This window comes from Phoenix dactylifera, chromosome 5, assembly GCF_009389715.1.
Source record: "Phoenix dactylifera cultivar Barhee BC4 chromosome 5, palm_55x_up_171113_PBpolish2nd_filt_p, whole genome shotgun sequence".
Classification (NCBI taxonomy): domain Eukaryota; kingdom Viridiplantae; phylum Streptophyta; class Magnoliopsida; order Arecales; family Arecaceae; genus Phoenix; species Phoenix dactylifera.
The window spans coordinates 12,113,229-12,133,041 of NC_052396.1; the positions used below are offsets into that span (position 1 = coordinate 12,113,229).

At 35.9% G+C, this 19,813-nt stretch overlaps 1 protein-coding gene across 1 annotated transcript; it reads right to left on the reverse strand.

Annotated features, from left to right (window-relative positions):
• Positions 1 to 4,482: 4,482 nt before the first annotated feature.
• On the reverse strand, positions 4,483 to 14,681 carry LOC103719550 (transmembrane protein 208 homolog). The gene is made up of 5 exons (XM_008808846.3): positions 14,436 to 14,681; positions 9,375 to 9,568; positions 5,602 to 5,686; positions 5,036 to 5,098; positions 4,483 to 4,945 (listed from the first exon to the last, which is right to left on the reverse strand). The coding sequence occupies exons 1-5, from the start codon at positions 14,517 to 14,519 to the stop codon at positions 4,853 to 4,855; spliced, it is 519 nt and encodes a 172-aa protein (XP_008807068.1). The 5' UTR covers positions 14,520 to 14,681; the 3' UTR covers positions 4,483 to 4,852.
• Between the last annotated feature and the right edge of the window lie 5,132 nt (positions 14,682 to 19,813).

Consider the following 19,813-nt stretch of genomic DNA (forward strand, 5'->3'; position numbering starts at 1 on the left):
AAATGATGCCAACTTAGCATAGTGTGGTGTGTTTCCAACTTTTGGAAAAATCATTCGTTCTTTCACCATATATCTCGAGAGAAAGAGGGACTATCAAAAAAACATGGAGAAAAAACAAGTGCCTAATGTGCCAACAGAATAGGGCCAAAAATAGAGCATCATCCATCAAAAAAACAAAGAAATAGAAGAAATTAAATTAATAAGAAAATATGATAAATCCTAGAGCCATTGATTATCTCTACTATTTTCTCCACCACATTTTACTCTTTTTTATAAATTGTTAGCTATATAGTTTTCTTATCATTTAAATTTTGAACTAGTTCTTAATTAAGGTAAGGCAGATTGCACAACTACAACCATTCTAGAGGTTTGGGATTGGATTTTAAGGATTTAATCAATCCATGATGACGCTCTAGATTCGAAAACGTTCCTTCATTAGTACAAAAAGAAAATCAAAAAAATCACATTTCTATTTCTTAATTAGTTTCCAAATAAAAGCCGATTCCTATTTGGTACTATTTTTTATTTGTTTTTTTTTAAAGCAGGAATATAGAATCCAATGTAGAAAATATGTTTGGTTACCCTATTTCTGTTTCTGCCTCTTTTTTTTTAACAACTTCCATTATTTTCAAAAAAAATGTGAAAGTAAAGAATTTTCACTTTTAATTTTTTAAGACGTGGGTTTTCACCCTTCTCCTTCCAACCTCTCTTCTTTTATCTAATTTCATCCTAGCTCTATCACCTCTATCCAACCACATCATCTCTCTGAGCCTTGTTGGCTATCTCTGAGCCCAATGTCAACCTATCCCCCATCTCCTACCACATAACCGGCCCCATCCCCACTTTTTTTTTCTCCACCACTTCCTCAAATGCTTTAACTTTGATGTTAGGCTCTCCATTGTCCTTGCCCATGTCGCAGACCCCCATTCTATAAAAAAATAGTGAACCAAACCTTTTTTTTTTGGCCAGAAATTTGGAAAAAATATAAATATAATTTATGTTTCTAGATTTTTTTAAGAAATAAAAATGACAACAATGTTAAATGCAGCCTTAATGTTTACTTAATTTCTCCGAATTGTAAAAGTTGAAACTTAGTTCCATATGGAGTTAAGGGATTAAAAGTTAACAACAAAGTTTAATATGAATAATTAGTAATTTATAAAATGATAGAGAATAAAACATCAATAAAATATTATTACTAATTGGAAATTTGTTGCTTAATAAAAATTGTATATGTGCATGTATGCACATGCCATGCTTGGATGCATATGTATGACCATGTCTATGCTTATATAAATGCGCAAGTATGTCGACTGTCCTATGGCTTTGTCCATAGTTGGGTTGGGGCGAAATTTTTACCCAATCTATTTATAATTGGGTTGTTGATGACTAATCTAAATTTAACTTAATTATAAAAAGCTTTTCACATATATCTATTTATGTCATGATAATTCAAGCTAGCTATGGTTTTAGGTCAAAAGTGCTAACCCTAGTCCTACTTGTAAAAAAGGAAATAAAGCCACACAACTCTGATACAATTTCCTTTCTTTGTAAGATTTTTGTTACTTCAAACTGCTTTATTTCCATACTCGGGGTTGGTTATTACCAAGTATGGGTACCAAAGTACAAATTTTGGTAAGCCCTTTCTTCATGCACAAGAATAGAAATCTTCATAATATAACATCGATAATATAGTGTATTTTATATTACTCATAAATCAAATGTCCAAGTGATGATTTGCAATGTTAATATTCAAATGATCTTTGACATTGAGTGAGATTCATGCACTCTATTTACAACGACATAATTTATAGCATAGGTTGCAATTAAAGAGACATATTTAAGGACCTTTTAAATTTGTCTTGCCAGGCTAAGAATGGATACCATCAGGAAGAAAAGAGTAAAAGATGCTCTAACATACAGCTATAGAGTCTGGAATAAAGGGATTTGACGGGAATAATAAAGCCATTTTTTGAGCACTAGGACAATTAGAAGTTCAATAGAATACTTAAATTAAAACCATCTCTCTTTCACCAACAAGAGATTTTATTAATTCAAACATTTAACATACTGAACGAAACAAAAATTTAAATTTCTCATAGATGAAAAAAAATTACTTCTAAGTTGTAACTTGCATCTAGTTGTGCTTTGATAAGTAAGAAAAATGTTATTGGATGCTGATGAAGTGCATATGAAATTTTGATATCCACCCGCACTGGTTAAGCAGCCTAATATACAACTACACTTATGTATTGTATCAATTCACATGAAGCACATCAATTTCATTGCAACAAGTACAATTTTTCATTTGTACGAAACCGATGCCCCCGGTATCCCTCGACAAGTAATCATGATATATGAAAATATGCATGAATTTCATAGTTTGCTGGACTTGATCTATAGCTCATGTTACCTTGTGGCCATTGTGAAGGCCGAGCCTAGTCCGCTTGACCAGCCCATGCTTGGCCCAACAAGCTGGCTACACATATTTTGCACATGACCAATAGCGTTGGGAGTCTTCCTCTTCTCCAACGACTCCGGAATGAAGCTGGAGACCCGAGGGCTCCTCGATCCTCCACTGACAATCATTGAGACCTTCTCTATCTTTTCTCCCTTTGAATTCACGGTTGCCCAACTTCACGTTCATCAAAAATTGGAGTCGAAGTTGCCATCGGAGCTAGGGTAAATCCCCAGCCTTCCTCTGCTATGCTTTCTTTTCTTCCCAAGGTCCTAAACCACCATTGCCGCCTAAGAAATCTTGGAAATTGATCGAAAAATCCCTCCCCTATTCCACCTCCACTATCCTCTTTTCTTCCTTTTTTTCGGCCATCTCCGCCGCCGGTGCTCGTCGCCGAAACTCTCAGCCGCTTCCCTATGTTGGCTCCTGGCTAGAGCCCCAACCGCCAGCAAGCAGACTGAACTCGAGAATGACCGAACTAAGAAACCTCCATGATCATCCCTATTTTTGGGCTGATTTTAGCTGGCCGACCGCCGCCGTCGCTGCTCCACACCGCAAGCCACTGCCACGCCCTTGCTAGACCACCACCACTCCCTTCCTTTCTCCTCTTTCTCTTCTTCTTCCTCTATTTTGTCAAAGAAGAAAAAATAGAAAAAAAAAAGAGGAGAAAAAAGAAGACCCATCCTTCTATTTCTCTCTCATATTTCTCTCTTCTCTCTCTACTTTCTCTCTCTAGCAGACCTATGGACCCTACTGAAGGATCCCATCTTCTTGCCCTATGGACTAGAGTTATTCTCTGCAAAGAGGTCTTGAACCACCCTAGTATTCGGGCAGTCTGTCGGATAGATCACCTCTACCCTATTGAGTGTCCCTAAAACCTACTGTTGATGAACTTTAACAAACGATCTTGGCCTTGATCGAGTCCATAATTTATGATTCATTAATCAAATTATTTAGACCTAACCACTCGAAACCACTGCACCTCGATCAAACATCCCTTTTTTTTTGTTATTTTAATGCTATTAAAGCTATCAAATAAAATCTAATTTGCTTTTAATATTTTAAATAGCTTTAGCAGATTCACCTAGTGAAACTTGACGGTATAAGATGGAAGAGATAAATAAATCTTCCGCTGCTTATTATAATTTTAAATTATAATATTTTTTAGGTGTATAGTTTGCCGGTGAAAATATTATGTTTTTCTTAAATATTATAGATCAACATATATGTTATAAAAATCATGTTTTATTTAAAAAATAATTCTATATTTTTTTAATAAAAATAACAAGTTTATGTAGCATGAATTTTATCATGTTATTTAATATTTTTTCATCTATTTATGTATATGTTTTAGAAAAAGATATAAGTATTCTAAAAGTTCTCGGATAGCTACATATGATCTCCTAGAATTGAAGAAAATTGACATTCAGAAAGCATCCATACGAAACACGGGCTTACCAGCAGATATCAAGTTGGCATATGAAATATAAAACTTGTCTATTAAAAAATATATCATGAATATAAAGTGACCATAGCACGAATATCTATAAGCAATGTTTAGACTATGATACAGTTACATGATATAAAGAATGACCTATGAATTTATCTATAATATACCCAACTGCAGTACATGCTATACCCACCTACTGTAGTCCGAAATGACTAATCAAGTTGCATAATGAAGGATGCACTTAACCGTATATTAACTGCAACTGCAGGGGAAACCCGAGTGCAACGTTTCGTCCGGCGACACCATCTGGGTTCCAAGGGCAGTTGATCCATCATAAACCAACCCCTCCTATCATGAGCAGCTTATATAAATGGTCAAATGTCAAAATTTCAGCTTGTCCAGACTCCAGAAAACAGACCATTCAAATTGAGCATTCAAACTGTTAAAACATGATGCAAATATAGATAGATTTAAACTCACTAGGTTTTGATAATTAGATCATAGTACAATATAGCATCATGCTAACGAGGAGATTATCTTGTTTATATATCTCTTTTATAGTCTAAACCACAACTTCAAGAGGCATCTATTCCAACCAAGATTGCTTGAGACCCAATATTATACCAGTACATTCTCTACCAAGGTATAAGAATTTGATGCTAATACAGGCATTAATAATCTTTCCAAACTCCATTAAGAAGATGAAAGCGATTAAATAATTGAAGTCTCAAACAGTCGCATCACTTCAATAAAGAAACTACACCCTGCTAGCTTGATCTCAGCACTAATGGATGATGATTTTATGGTTTACAAGAAGTATAAACAGCTCACATATCATCTCATCTTCAGGGGAACCCTACCCGACTTTCATAAGCCTTTAGGGACCTTGGAAGTTTTCCTTCTGCATAAACTTAACCAAACAAGGTCCTATTCCATAAATGATATCACCTATTCCTTGTTCTAATAATTTTGCTTCTGGAAGCCTTCTTCTCCATCTTTTCCCTTTTCTTCCGGCTCTTCTCATCCTCCACACCCACCTGCATCGCACATGGAAAACTAAAATCATCTAACATATTATGCTCTAAAGATACATACTAAAAGATTATGCCAAGTTAGGTGTCTCATACCTCCGAACCTCCAAAAATTCCTTTTAATAAACCAGAAACCTTGTATGCACCAAATGCAGGTATCTGTAGACCAGGATGGATATTCAGAAAGCTGAACAGCAGTCCCGAGTAATTATTCATCTAAATATCTTTGTAGTTTGTGCGCAATGGCGCTTATATATGATCTTGTCAGTAATGTAGTCAGCCACAGTACATGTTTCCTTACTTTCTAAAACATTGTAAAAGAAAGAATAGGTTTACGTTCAAAAAAGCACATATTTTCTGCTATGCAAAAATCCGGGAATTTGAACTCGGCAGATAGGAACAAGCCCATCAACCTGAACCTCTTCCAGACATCCACAGGCTATTCAACCAGTTGCTAGATTTTTGTAAGAAATGTGTAACGGATGATGGGCAATCAAATGGTTAATCAATGACATAGGGGGATCAAGAAAGCAATTTTTTTTGTAAATGACATACAGAGTTTAAGACTAGAAATGTCAACATACACCAATTACGGTGCAGAAAATCAGCATATACTAACTGCCAGATAATTAAGAAATATTAAGATGGTCTTTGGATCTTACCACTAAATAAGTCCACCAAAATTTACCAGAGATAATGGACGTCAGTTGTACAAAACTTGTTATGTAGATCACATCATGCAGATATCTGCAACCACACACACCATACAGTGAAGCAAGAGAAATCATATAATAAAAGGATGAGTAAATACTTCAATGAAAATACCTCATATATGATAGAATCCAAACTACATTGGACATGCTGTTTTATGTCAACTAATTATGCCTTTATATTTTTTTATTGCAAGCTCCATATTAACCTCGATGAAAGGAGATCTTCATGTGTAAGACTCGGAGGGCGTATTGAATGTGAGAAACCCAGGATCAAACCAAATTAGTTACTTCTTGTAAATTTCCAGGAAACAGGACAGAAGTAAGAAAGTTTGTGGAATGAAGGGTTTAGAATGAGAATAAATTTTATGAAGGTGATCTAGAGGTCTCCAGCAGAGGTTCAATGGAATAAATTTTAGGAAGGTGAACCTAGAGGATTTAGGGTCTGAAAGGTGGATGCAGATCTCGTACAGATGAGAAATATCAAATAGCTATATGTAGGCAAGTGTGTTTTAGGTTCTATGAGGTAAGAGAAGAAGCAAAGCCAGAAGTCTAGGCAGGCCGACAAGATCTGGGCTGGTCTTAATCTATTTTTTCTTGAGATCAAACATAATGCAAGAATAAGAGCATAACAACAAGATATGGAGATGAAAATATGCCAGAATAATTAAAGAGGAGAGATAAGGAGATGAAAAGAAGAAGAAAGGGGTTAGAAGGGAAACCTGGCCTAGGTTTTCTACAAGTTACATTACAGAAAAAAGAAAAATATGGCATAATGAGCACATAATGGCTTTTTAGAAAGCCTCTTGCTCACGAACCACTTTACAGATTTGTGAGGGTCCCTCCCAAAAGTAAAGGATTGGGAACCTATCCTAATCTGACATAGCCCAGCTAAAACCAGCCATGGTCAGAAAGAGGTTCAAGTCTAACTGCAACTCTGGAAAGTAGATTGAAAAAGATAAACCTCATCATTCCTTGTACCGAACAATGAACAATGCATAAAAAATACCATTCCAGAAAATGGCTTCCATAAAATTTAAAATTCTTTCAGATATTCAGAATCTCAGATCATAATTTTGGGTGGCAAGTACATTCATCTGAAGAAAATATATAGACTAGAAGTCAAATCAAAGGTTCCAAAAACTTTTTGGTCCTCTCCCACCCCAAAATGTATCAATCTGGATGTCCACGAAGATGTATGTGCATTTCAGCTCATCCTTTAATATGTAACAAACAATACTCAATACATGGCTGCATCACTCAATCTTAAACAACAAGATATATTCTAACAATAGCTTTATGGGTAAGAGGATCCACCAAAATTCCACAAATTTCTACATGGCTATCAACCTAGCACCAACTTTCTGTAAACATGTGTGGCTTTTATGGCCAAGGAAGCTTTGGGAAAAGGTCTAACAAGAAACCTATAATATCAATAGGCAGCAAAGAAAATCCATCATGTTCAAGCCTAACACAACTAAGCAACTTTCCCAAAAATCAAAATGGAAAGAGTCTAGATCAAGAAAAAGGACAGCAAGGTCTGATATGGGTCACTGCATTCATTGGATGAAGAAATTCAAGAAACTAACGACATAATCTTTTCCAGTAATTTTTTTTAAAAAAAGGACTGATATTTATGACACACTAGAAAGTTCGTTAAAAGAAACAATAGACATTTTGTAATTAAAAGAAGAGCTGGACACGGTTTTAAAGTGTGCTATGTTGCATTCTTACTCTGGCAGACAGAAAAAAGCAGTAACTAGAGAATTTGTAATTTTTGAAAAGTAAGCTACTAGCCAACCACCTATACAAACACATAATGTCAAGGTTCAATGAAAGAGATGTTTTGCTACAGAATTGTCTAAATAAGGCAAAGTAATAAAGATAAGCCACAACATCAAGCCTAACACCAACTTAAGAAACTTCTAGAATCCTTAGCAGCAACTTAAACTCTTAGATACCTAGAAGTTGATGCCTATCGGGAATCTGGTGTTACCTGAGGCTAATAAGTGCACCTATGGACTGCAGCGTGTTTGTATTATGGTGTAGAAATTGTTTATATTATAATATAAGACTAAAGTGTGCTTATGAAATAGTTAAATGAACTGCTAGATAATGTTTCAGAAAGATGGAAGGAGCCAGTTGACTATTGGCTGTCATTATGGTTATTGCATTAAAACAAAATTGTTTGAGTATCCAATGTGGCATGCTCCATCTAAAAAACATTTTAGCATACAAGGTGAAACAGAAAAGGGCTTGAGGGCAGCGCAAGGAACTGGAGGGTTTAAATGCTAGGAACTGTGGTTGATTGGCTTTTAAGTCACTGTGGAAGGCTAGGAACTGGAGGGTTTAAATGCTATCAGAGTACAAGGTTGAAGATGGGAACAATAAAATTAACTATCGTGCTTCTAATTGAAACAAGAACTAAGCTAGTTTAGGTTTAATTGGCCAATTCTTACATATGAAGTTGGGTTCCAGTCTGAAGTAATGGTCAAGACCCTGGTCCCAAGTGAATATAGAGATCTAGTTCCCTGCTTTAATTTAAAGGAAATGGAACTACTTCTTCTATCATTCATCTTAATTGGAATAACACCACCAAGTAATGCCAGAAACTCATACCATATTTTGATGCAGTATAATAGACATCAACACTCAAAATCAAGATGTTACAGACAAGGTCTAACTGAATTGGCATTGTTAAGAATGATATGCATCGTCGACTCACTCCCTAACAACTTAACATTTAGGGATCAAGTGGTTAATTAACACGGTATCAGAGCAAAGGTTATTGGAGGTAGTGGATTTAAATCCCCTCCGGTTCGATGTATTGAATTAACCTGGTTGTCATCGGCTCATCCCTCTACATATGCGGTCGCTGCTGAATGCTAGGGTGGCTGTTAAGTCCGATAAACATTGTTTGACCTATTCCCTACCATCTTAACTTTTGCGAGCAGCTGGTTTGTTAATAGGCATGAATTAACCAAATATGGGATAAGATTTTAATTGAACTCTAAGTGATGGAATATAAATTTTGGAATTAGGATGATCAGATGCTCACTTGGTAAAGATTTCTTATGCGAAAAATCAGTAGAACAAAAAGAGAATAAGTTGAAAGCTCAATTCTGACTTCTGAACTACACATTAGGTCTCTATATAGTTAGTTCCTTGTGTTATACTAAACACCATTAGCCCTATGCAAAATGCTACAGGGAAAAAATCAAATAAGAAAGTAAAAAAAAAAAAAAATTTACTAAAAACTGTTATTTCCATTCACTACATACATAGTGGACCAAATTGTGAAATCAGAAAAAGGTTGGTAAGCTACAACTTTCTTTCTAAAGTATATTTACAGCAGGTGAAAAAAATAGTTATCCATCAAAAGGATTCTTTAACAAAAACAGTTTTTAATCTAGAGAAACAGGAAAAACTTTCAGATCACAACTAAAAGAATATGTTGTAATTGAATTAAGGATACATATCGGCCTGAGAATTATTAGTTTTTGTCGCATTAGTAACTTAATAATCTTTTTGAGACTGCAAGCTTCTTCTTTAAATAGTTTGAATTTCATAAAGACAATGATTTTTTTTTTTGCGAAAATAGCCACCGGACACTAAATTCTTCCAATAGAAATACTGTATTAAAGCTATGCAAGTCAGTCTCGATGATAAAGTATTCAAGAAATATAAAGCATAATGTTTATCCGGAGAAAGAATTGTAGGCATACCCACAGACTCCACCAGTGGTCATGTCATACCCACCATCTAGGAGTTCACCATCATTAGAGTATGTTGGCTTTGCCATATTAGCAAGTTGTTGATATGAAACTCCATAGGCAACTGATGTTATGAGTAGACCAACCCAATGCTTCCAAGTGAAAGTTGAATAAAATATAAGCATTCTCACCAAGACATATATAACCTGCACAATGACATGTCACATGACTTCCTATTATTCGAAAAAATAAATAATACTACTAGTCCTTACCAACTACAAAAAAAGAAAAAAGCAGAAATACTAATTAGTCTACAAGAAGCTGACAGGTTAGCAGGTTTCTTCAACAGGTTAGATATCAAAAACAAGAAACAAATTGTTTACTAACAAAAAGAAACCACATCCTATTGATTTGCCAAGTCAGATCCATAAGTATGTTTTCGTTCACCATATAGTTAGTCAACCAAACAAAGAAACCATAGAAAAACGTTTTAGAACTTGCGTATTATCTAATTCACATTATTTTATTGTATCCTTTGTAACAGATGTCAACAAACCATGTAATGTTATGAAGCTCATTGTGCCAACAATTCCATAAGAAGTTGCATTATTTGGTTTAGCCATCACTTCCTTGTTGAAGCACAGCCATTGAACTATTCCTTTAGGTCTTCTCATAAACTTTTGGAACCGAGTAATAACAAGCCTATACCATAAAATGGCATTCTGGTTTCATTGCAATAATTATACTGACCCATCTTAATCAATTCATCTTTCTAAACTATGATCAGAAACTACTTTGTGCCATTTTGGCAATCATGTTGTAAATGAAGATAATATGGAACCATAATTATACCCTCTTTGTAGGTTGACATGGAATCATTTCAGATGAATCTACTAGTATGTACTATATGTAGAACCAGAATTCAATCATTAGAATTGAGATGATGACAGCAGAACCAGTCACCAAAGACAGATCAGAAATTTTCCCAAAAGACATGCCTCCGTGCATGCTACTTCAAGTTGAAAGTAAATTGATGATCTGATATAATTAGTAACAGCAGAAAAGGTGTAGAATCAGAATATTCTATTTTGAATTAGGAATATGCATTCTTTTCATGTCTAAGTTACAGAATAGAACATGACAGCGCTTAAGTGGAAGATCTCCAGAACCTCGTTTCTACTATTACTTTGACATAAGGTTAAGTAGGTCTACTTATGTCTGCTTGATAACATATGCAAAATACAACTGATTGATATGCTTGACATCAATTGTTTTCGTGCTGCCTTAAATTGCTTGTTATTTTAATTGTTCTTTGCGTTCTCTTCATGCAATTACATGGAGGGGATAGGATAACACCATGAGATTTTAGGGCCTATTTGGATACCCCAACACTATGTCTGTGATATCACCTCATACAGGGTAGAAAGTGCTATTGAAAGGGTGGCTAGTTACAGAGCATGAAGGTGACTTTAACCCCGTCATTGCAATTTTTTAAGATACTGGAAACCACCTTTCAAAAGCGTTCTGATATCTTCATATTATAAGGATAAACAACACCCTCCCATTTCATCCACCTCTTTAACTCCTCAATCTTCTCTATCTAGCAGTGCTCCCTTATAGTGGAGATATTAAACAAGTAGGGGAATTGAACATCCAAAGACAGCCTTAATGCAGATAGTGTCATCAACATCTTAGGGAAAAGAGACTACATATGCCAACGGCAGATCATCCTAGTTCGACAAATGAACATTCAAGCAAATAATAATTAGAGCAAAAAATACTTGAGATGGTTGTTCAAGCTAGCCTGCCACCTTGTAAAATCAGAATTCACTCTCCGCTCCTCTGTAGCCCTATGGTTGACAAATTGTTGAGAAGGGTGGTGCATTAGTTTACGAACTCTTTCAACCACAGCTGAAATTGAAATCAGTAAATCTTTGCCAGCTAGTTCTATGAATGCATTGGATCTCTATTTTCAGATCAACTTGCTCCATCCTTTTGCAGGTTGAATCCTGTTTAAGGAATTTCTTTTGAACTGTTACTTGTGACGAAAGGTCTGCATTTCCTCAGAGCTAGAAATAAGGTGTTTAAAAAGGGGAATGAGGCCTGTGGGTTAAAACTTGAAGGACATCATTGAGGATGCTACATTATGACATCCACTGAGAGTAACTAGTAATTGCTAAAATCCTTTGGGTGGTGTGGATGCAGATAAATCATCCAAATTAGAATGATATCTGGAGAGCCAAAAGTAAGTCAAAGGATTCCTCAGTCTAGAAAATTATTGATAGGTTGTGACTCACCAACTGCCAAAGTTACAACAAATTATGTTAGACATGGAAAAGAAAAACTTCGTTATTTTTTGGTTGTTGTATATGGGCCATTTAGTAGGCCCATTAACAATGGTAGTAAATTGAATTTTGCAGGAGATTGTGCCAAGTTATTGTAATAATGTAGAGTGGGATCTCCCTCGTCCTGTAACTAGAGCAAAGTTTGCAATTTAAGTCCTGGTTAGGGCTATATATTTACCTGCTAGGGTGAAGACCAGATTATTTATAAACCTTTGACAAACAGTACTTAATAAAATCATCTTAGAATCATCCCAGAACAAGATATTATAGCAAAATTGTTGTGCCTTTTCCTTTTATGTCCAAATTTACTATTCCAAAATCCAAAGCATGTTGTTTGTGCTTGGAAAGCTGAACATGGTGTGGTTGACTCTTGTTATCATATAAAGTTGGGGATAATTGGCTCCAAATAGTGATTTTGCTGGGCTAACATGGAATGGTAGGACCTTTTATGTAGACAGCCTTGTCATGGAAGATAACACAACTGAAACTGGGAGTGAAGAACCTTTTGCAGCTGAGATGTCCTAATAAGGACTGCAGCATTTTTTTAACAAAAAAAAAAAAAAAACATTTACAATACGCACATAATAGGGAGTCAAATTTTAACAGTCTAAAATGGAGTTTGGAAACTCACCCTAAAAGAAGTCTGTCATTGTGTTCTCAAGATGATGCAATTGAAGGTCCGTAATGCAACCCAAGATCAAGTACCTTGTTTAGAAAATGTTTGACTCTCTAAAAATGCTTGAAAATTTTTCCATTGTGTCTTCTTCAATGTTGTCGCAAATAACTATTCTCAAGTGATAGTGGATTTCTTTTTCTTGAGTACTAGTTTCTTTTCAAGGACCCAGCCAACTAGTGGAGCAAGGCAAACATATGTTCTAAAGGTTTTTATTCTTTTACATAAACCAACACAACCATTTTCACAAAGACTTGTTGGAACTCTATAATTGACTATGTCTGGGAGTTTAAAATAAGAGAATATCCAGGTAATCCCTTTTTCTTGGACCTAAAAATTCATTGTAATTATCATCTCTCCAATCCTCATTTCACTCCCAACATGATAAGATAAGTATTTAAGAACTCCACTTCCTGATCAATAGAAAACCCATCCTACCAAGAACCTTTCCATCCACTCCATTTTCCAAGATTTATCATCAAAGGATGTTTTGGCAGAAAAAATTTGCTTATTCAAGGGTGAAATTCTAGTAGATATATGATTCATCGACAAGCATGTGAAGACGGATATTATGTTCTTCTATAAGACTGAGTCTCATGTAAACAATATTAACATTTACTAATTTCTGAGAATGTTTAAATTCCATAAAATTATTTCCTAAACAATATAAAATGGAAACATCTCAGCAACAAACCCAATATGATGCCTGTGTTGCTGAAACTAGATCAAGAGTGTTTCTGATCCAGATTTTGTCAAGGCATGGGTATAACAGAGTTAGATTGCAGAATTATACATGTAAACTTCATCTTTCAGGCTTGTATTTTATAACAGTTTAGCAAATTTCATATTAATTTTTCAGGATTTTTCCCCTAATCATTTTTGAATCTTATTACCAGTGTCAACAAGTCCTACTTTAGGTCTACTTGGGCTAGAAAATGTTTTTAAGTGATTTAATCATGCTCCATAATGATTTTAATGGCTCTCTCTAGAGGTTTCCAAAAAATACAAATTTTCAGGAGAGCAAATGGCTTAGGAAAATGAAGTTCTGGTTAAGTAGGTCCACAAAGAGTCCAATCTTGAGTCATATTCTGCAATTTCAAGTTTTAAATTCATCATGTGTAGGACAGGAGACCCTTTATGGTCAGAAAATATAGTTTTAGGAATTTCTGCATCACAGATACAGTACGACAGTTACATGGAGAGTGACAAATTTGTCCTATCTATGGTTTATTTTGAATTAATTATTATTTTAGAGGTTTCCTTTGTCTCATTTCTCTCTCAACTGCCATTTCTCCTCAATTTGATCCAATTACATTCTCTTGAACCTCTCAAAAGACCTATTTATTTGCTCTTGTTTTCAGTTTGTAAAATGAAATATCAGTTCAGCCCAGATCCGAATTTTCTTTTCAGCACCTTACAGAATTAATTGCAATTCTAACATGACGGGTCTGCAACAAGGTATGATGAAACCACTCCCACTTGTGGAGGGGGTGGGCAAATTACGGAAAAATATCCAAAATCGAGTAATTCTCAACCATTTGAAGTTTGAATGATTCAAATCGAGGTTCAGCACATTAGAACAGCCAGAGAGCCTTAAGATTCCAACTTTGAGATCTAAAACAGTAGACCTGTGGACAATACCAGCAAATTTACTGCTAGTACTCGAACTTAACCGAAAAGAAAGAGGACCAGACAAAAACAATCGGTAGCAAAATATGGTCCTTTTATCAATTAACAGTAACAAAATCGATTAATTCTCAACCTTTTGAAGTTTGAATGATTCAAAGCGAGGTTCAACACATTCCAACAGCAACAACGCCTCAAAGACTCCAACTTTAAGATCCAAAACAGTTACATGGGGACAATACCGGCAAAATATACAGATATTACTCGTAATTTAACCAAACGAAAAAACGAGCAAATCCACCGTAAGATTGAAGTCTTTTTACCAATTAATAATAACAATTCAACTACTCAAGACAATTATCTCAAACCATGATGACTAATAAAAGGAAAAAAAAGGGGTGAATTTAGGGATTGGGGAGAGGAGCGTACGTTGGAGGCGATGATGACGCGAAGGAGCATGGCCATGTGCTTCCTGTTCTCCTCCTTCCTCTTCTTGGCTCCCTGGTTCGCCATGCCTTCCTCTTCCCCTTCCCCTCCCCCTCCCCTCAAACCCTAACGATCCCAACCTCTCCCGGCCTCCCCCTTTCTCACCGTCGTGATTTCCTCCTCTGGCTTCTATTCCGCCTTCGGATTTCCGTGGGCACCGTGAATCGCAGATGCTGTATGCTTTATAGGCCAAGCTTCGAACTCCGTACCGCCCGCTTACGGGTGAAAAGATGAGGTGCCCAATTGTAACCTGATCCGACCTGCAAATGGTTACAGGTTGGGTTGGATTTGGAAACCCAATAAGTCCGACCAGAACGTGGAAATATTTCAGCCGATAACTATTGCTCAAGCATTATCCATCCAAGAACCGAGTTGGGCCGGTATTCAAGTTCAGATTTGGAAGGGTCTATTTGGATGATTAAACTGAAAATTCTATAAAATCTGTGAGTTAGGCTAGTACAACCAGTAAAATTATATGATTATAAATTGGGCTAAGCCTATATTCATAAATATCCAGGATCACATAGGTAAGGTATCCCTAAATCCTAATGGTCCCAACCTCTCTTAGCCTTCCCCTTTCTCACCATCTTGATTTCCTTCTTGGCTTCTATTCAGCCTTCGAACTTCTGTGGGCACTATGAACCACAGATATCGTATGTTTTATGAGCCAAGCTTCAACTCTATGTTGCTCGCTTACAAGTGAAAAGATCATGCCTGAACTTGGCCCATTGTAACATGAGAGAACCCATACATGGTTATAGGTTGGGTTGGGTTGGATTTGGATACCTAGTAAGTCGGACTAGAACCTGTAAGTGTTTCAGTTGATGGGTATTGCCCACACCTTATCCATCCAAGAACCGAGACGGATCGATATTTGGGTCCAGATTCGGAAGTGTCTGTTTGGATAATTGGGCTGAAAATTCTATGAAATTCGTGGTTTAGGTCCGTATAACTAGCAAAATTATAGGATGCAGGTTGGAATGTCTATATTCATGAATACCCAGGAGTAGCTTTCAAGTGTACCACCCAAATTCCATAGGTAGGGCATCCTAGAACCCTAACGATCCAAACCTCTCTAGGCCTCCCCCTTTCTCACCATCATGATTTCCTCCTCTTGCTTCTATTCTGCCTTCAGATTTCCATGGGCACCATGAACCGCAGATTCCGTATGTTTTATGAGACAAGTTTCAACTCCGTGGTGCTTGCTTTCGAATGAAAAGATCAAGTTCGAATATGGCTCAATTGCAACCTGACCAAATCCATGCATGGTTACAGGTCGAGATCGGGTTAGGTTTGGATACCTGGTAAGTTGGACCAGAACATATAAGTGTTTCAATCGGTAAGTATTGCCCACACCTTATCCATCCAAGAACCAAGTTAGGTCGGTATTTGGGCCCAAATTTGGAAGGGCCTATTTGGATGATTAGGCCGAAAATCCTATAGGATGAGTGGGTTGGGCTAGTACAATTAGTAAGATCATAGGATTATAAGTTAGGCTTGGCCTATATTCATAAACATCTAGGAGTAGCTTTAGAGTGGGCCGCCCAAATCCTATAGGTAGGGCATCCTCAAACCCTAATGATCCCAACCTCTCTTGCCCTCCCTCTTTCTCACCGTCCTAATTTTCTTCTCTAGTTTCTATTCCACCTTCGGATTTTCATGGGCACTGTGAACCACAAATGTCATATGTTTTATAAGCCAAGCTTCAACTCCATGATGTTTGCTTACAAGTGAAAAGATCATATCCAAACTTGGCCCAATTCTGACCTCACCGGACCCATACATGGTTATGGGTCAAGTTGGGTTGGATTCGAATACTTGGTACGCTAGACTAGAACCTGTAGGTGTTTCAATCGATGACTATTGCCCACATCTTATCCATCTAAGAATCAAGTTGAATTAGTATTCAGTCTAGATTTGGAAGGGTTTGTTTGGATGATTGGGCTGAAAATTTTATAGGATTCGTGGGTTGGGCCAGTTTAGCCATCAAAATCATATGATTATAGATTGGGCTAGGCCCATATTCATAAATACCTAGGTGCAACTTTGGAGTGGGCTGTCTGAATCCCAAAGGTAGGGCATCCTCAAACTCTAATGATCCAAACCTCTCTAGGCCTTCCCCTTTCTCACTATCCTGATTTCCTTCTATAGCTTCTATTCCACTGTCAGATTTCTATAGGCACTATGAACCGCAGATGCCATATGTTTTATGGGCCAAGTTTTAACTCCGTGTTGCTTGCTTAAAGTGAAAAGATAAAGTCTGAACCTGGCCCAATTGTGACTTGACCGGATCCATACATGGTTATGGGTTGGGTCATGTCAGGTTGGGTTCGAATACCTAGTAAGTCAAACCAGGATCTGCAAGTGTTTCAGTCAATAAGTATCGCCCAAGCCTTATCCATCCAAGAACCGAGTTGGCTCAGTATGCGAGTTCCGATTTGAAAAGACCTATTTGGATGAACAGGCTTAAAATTGTACGGGATTCATGGGTTGAGCCAGTACAAGCAGCAAAAATATAAGATTACAGACTGGGCTAGACTTATATTCATAAATACCTATAAGTAGTTTTCAAGTAAGTTGATCCAAATCCTATAGCGAGAAAAAAAAAAGATGCATGCCTTATCTATGGGATTTGGGCAACCTACGTCAAAGCTATTTATGGGTATTTAAGAATATAGGTCTATCTCAACCTGTAATCCTATGATTTTGCTAGTTGTACTGGCTCAACCCACGAATTCCATAAAATTTTCAGCTGAATCATGCAACTGGGCCTGAAATGTTCACAAAATCCAATAGATCAATGGGTCAAATCCTAGTATATATACACATTCATGCCCTACCTATTACATATTACGGTTTTAGAAAACATCAATTCCCTTTGTACACTCAAAACAAGTCACTAGTAACATGGTTCTAAAATATATTTAATAAATGTTAGAAGAAATATGAAGAGCGTAAAGGGAGCAATAAATCCTAAATTATTAAAAAAATTGTTGGGTTCGAAATAGATCAAGATGAATCCATAAAATCAGTCTCGAACCTCATGTGGATTATATAATCAAGTTGGGTCCTATATGTCTACGCCAGATAGACTATTATTTAGATTGAGACTGTGACACACAAAAGTTTTAGAAGTCTACTTTTACGCCCATACATGACGTGCTTGAGGTAGGTTGACATCCCTGTTCATGGTTATACTTCTACAACTTTCAGTGGATTGGATCGATCCATTTTATATTTAAAACCAATCAGAAAACCAGCTAATCCAGTCCAAACCAAATTTTTTATGGATCATGCTTGGATTTGAAAATGTGGGATGAATCAAATGATACTTGATCTGAAGTAAACTTATTATAACTATTAAAAATGCCTTTTTTTCATCTTAGTCCTCATCGAATTTTAAGAAGTCCTTATGTTGTGTAGTAGTTAGTCGTACTTGGTCATCCTTTCACGTAGTTGATGATAAGTTGCATGTTGTTGTTAAATGATATACCAAATAGTTTGCTAATAATCCACTACGATGGTATAGTTGTTGTTTTCTTTATAATATATTTACATGTCATAATAAAACTAAATGCATATATTTTTTACTATCGTTTGTTCTTGGCATATCGTTGGCTTGGTAAATGCTATCATTGTGTGTCATTATGTGCAAATATTCTCCACCTTTCACATGAATCGTCTGATTAAAAAAAAAAAGGACATGGATCAGCCTTTATTCGGCTAATCTAGTCCAATCCATTTGCATCCCGGCCCTATGGCTAGTTGCATGACAACCCTAGACTAGTAGCGCCGATAGCACTGATTGGGGGGCTTAAAGAATAATCTCTAACTTAAGGCACTTGTGGTTTACGTATTTCAACCTTGAGGTTAGTTCATAATAAGATAAATTATTCTAAGTTTGAAACTAACTATTTTATTTACATTATCAAAGTATAATATATAATTATTTGATTATTCATGCCAGATCCCATTATATCTAAAATTCATTTGGTTTAGCTGAAAGTTGATGATATAGTCTTTATTTGGGATTTTAGCCTTCACATTATGTTTCTTTCAATAAAAATAACAATTCCAACTTTGAAGTCAAATTTGTCAAACTATTTGCGCACAATGATCAAAGAACTACATTATCCAACATTTGAGGCTAAGATAATCACCTTGTCATTCCCTCTTAGTAATCACCCTCTATCTTCCAAGGTAGAAGCCATTATCCTTGTCTTTGTTTTTTTAATGTGCTTGAAGCATTGAAAGTTGTTCTCCCATTTACTTTAGTGCTTGTAAGTTTGGATCATACATCAGAGCTCCATAGATAAAATCTTAGGCTCTGATACTAACTTGATCCAATTAGAGATAAAAAAATATCTTTTATCTACTTACATGGAACTCTCAAAAATAATAATAAAATAAAAAATGAAAGTAAGTTTCTGATCACCTTTTGTTTCTAGTAGTTTTCTATAAATCATTACTCAAGTTCTCCATTTATATTAATATGGTCATCCTTTTTCAATTAAGATCAGATTTCTTTTCTAATTAAAAGATGTTAGTTTTTTTCTAAAATAGTAAATAATTTGTCTTAGAACAAGATCATGATTACTGCATGAACTTTACCTTTTATTATATCACCTAATTCCTTCTATATTAGAATATTTGCTGGTCTTATCCACAAAGGAAAGTTTTACTTTAATTTGGCAATTTCGAGATCCAAACATTGTTGTACCCAGACATGGGTAAGGTGCAATGGACTTTTTGGAGACAGGCAAATCTTTATAAATCTCTAAAAGTTATCCAATTTCAAGAAGGAGAATCTATATATGCGGTCATATGGGAAAGTTATAGCCTTCAAAAGTTTTGGTGTGCAATTCAATCTTAGATTTGGTAAATCTTGCTTCCAAACCTTGTCCAAAACTACTTAAGTGGCTAGAGTGACCCTTAGTAGGCCTGATGATCTTCTTGGATTATTTGTGGCTACGATTCTTTTGAAAGAAGTTTGGTCAGATGTTAAGCTTGAAAATTGTAGTCCTAGGCCAAAGCATTTCTACAATGGTCCTATTAAGTTGAAGGTGAAAGGCCTAAAATCTAGTAAGGAGAGATGTGAGAAGCTTTCTATTTATCTCTTTTATGCATCTTATTTCATTATTTTTGTCTTTGCAATCTATTATTTTCTTTCTTCTGCATGTTCTCTTTGTTAAAATATTTGCAGAAAAAGAGAACAACAAGAGAAAAAGAGAGAGAAAAGTAATTTTATTTTTTTATTCCAGTACATTCGGTACATCTCAGAGATTATATATACTAGTCTATACAAGTAAATAATATAGGCT

Coding starts and splice junctions, on each gene's coding strand:
- LOC103719550 (XM_008808846.3), bottom strand. CDS start 14,519: ATGGCGAACCAGGGAGCCAAGAAGAGGAAGGAGGAGAACAGGAAGCAC. Junction 9,569..14,435: donor GCGTCATCATCGCCTCCAAC/GTACGCTCCTCT, acceptor GTCATTGTGCAG/GTTATATATGTCTTGGTGAG. Junction 5,687..9,374: donor ACCACTGGTGGAGTCTGTGG/GTATGCCTACAA, acceptor GTGTGGTTGCAG/ATATCTGCATGATGTGATCT.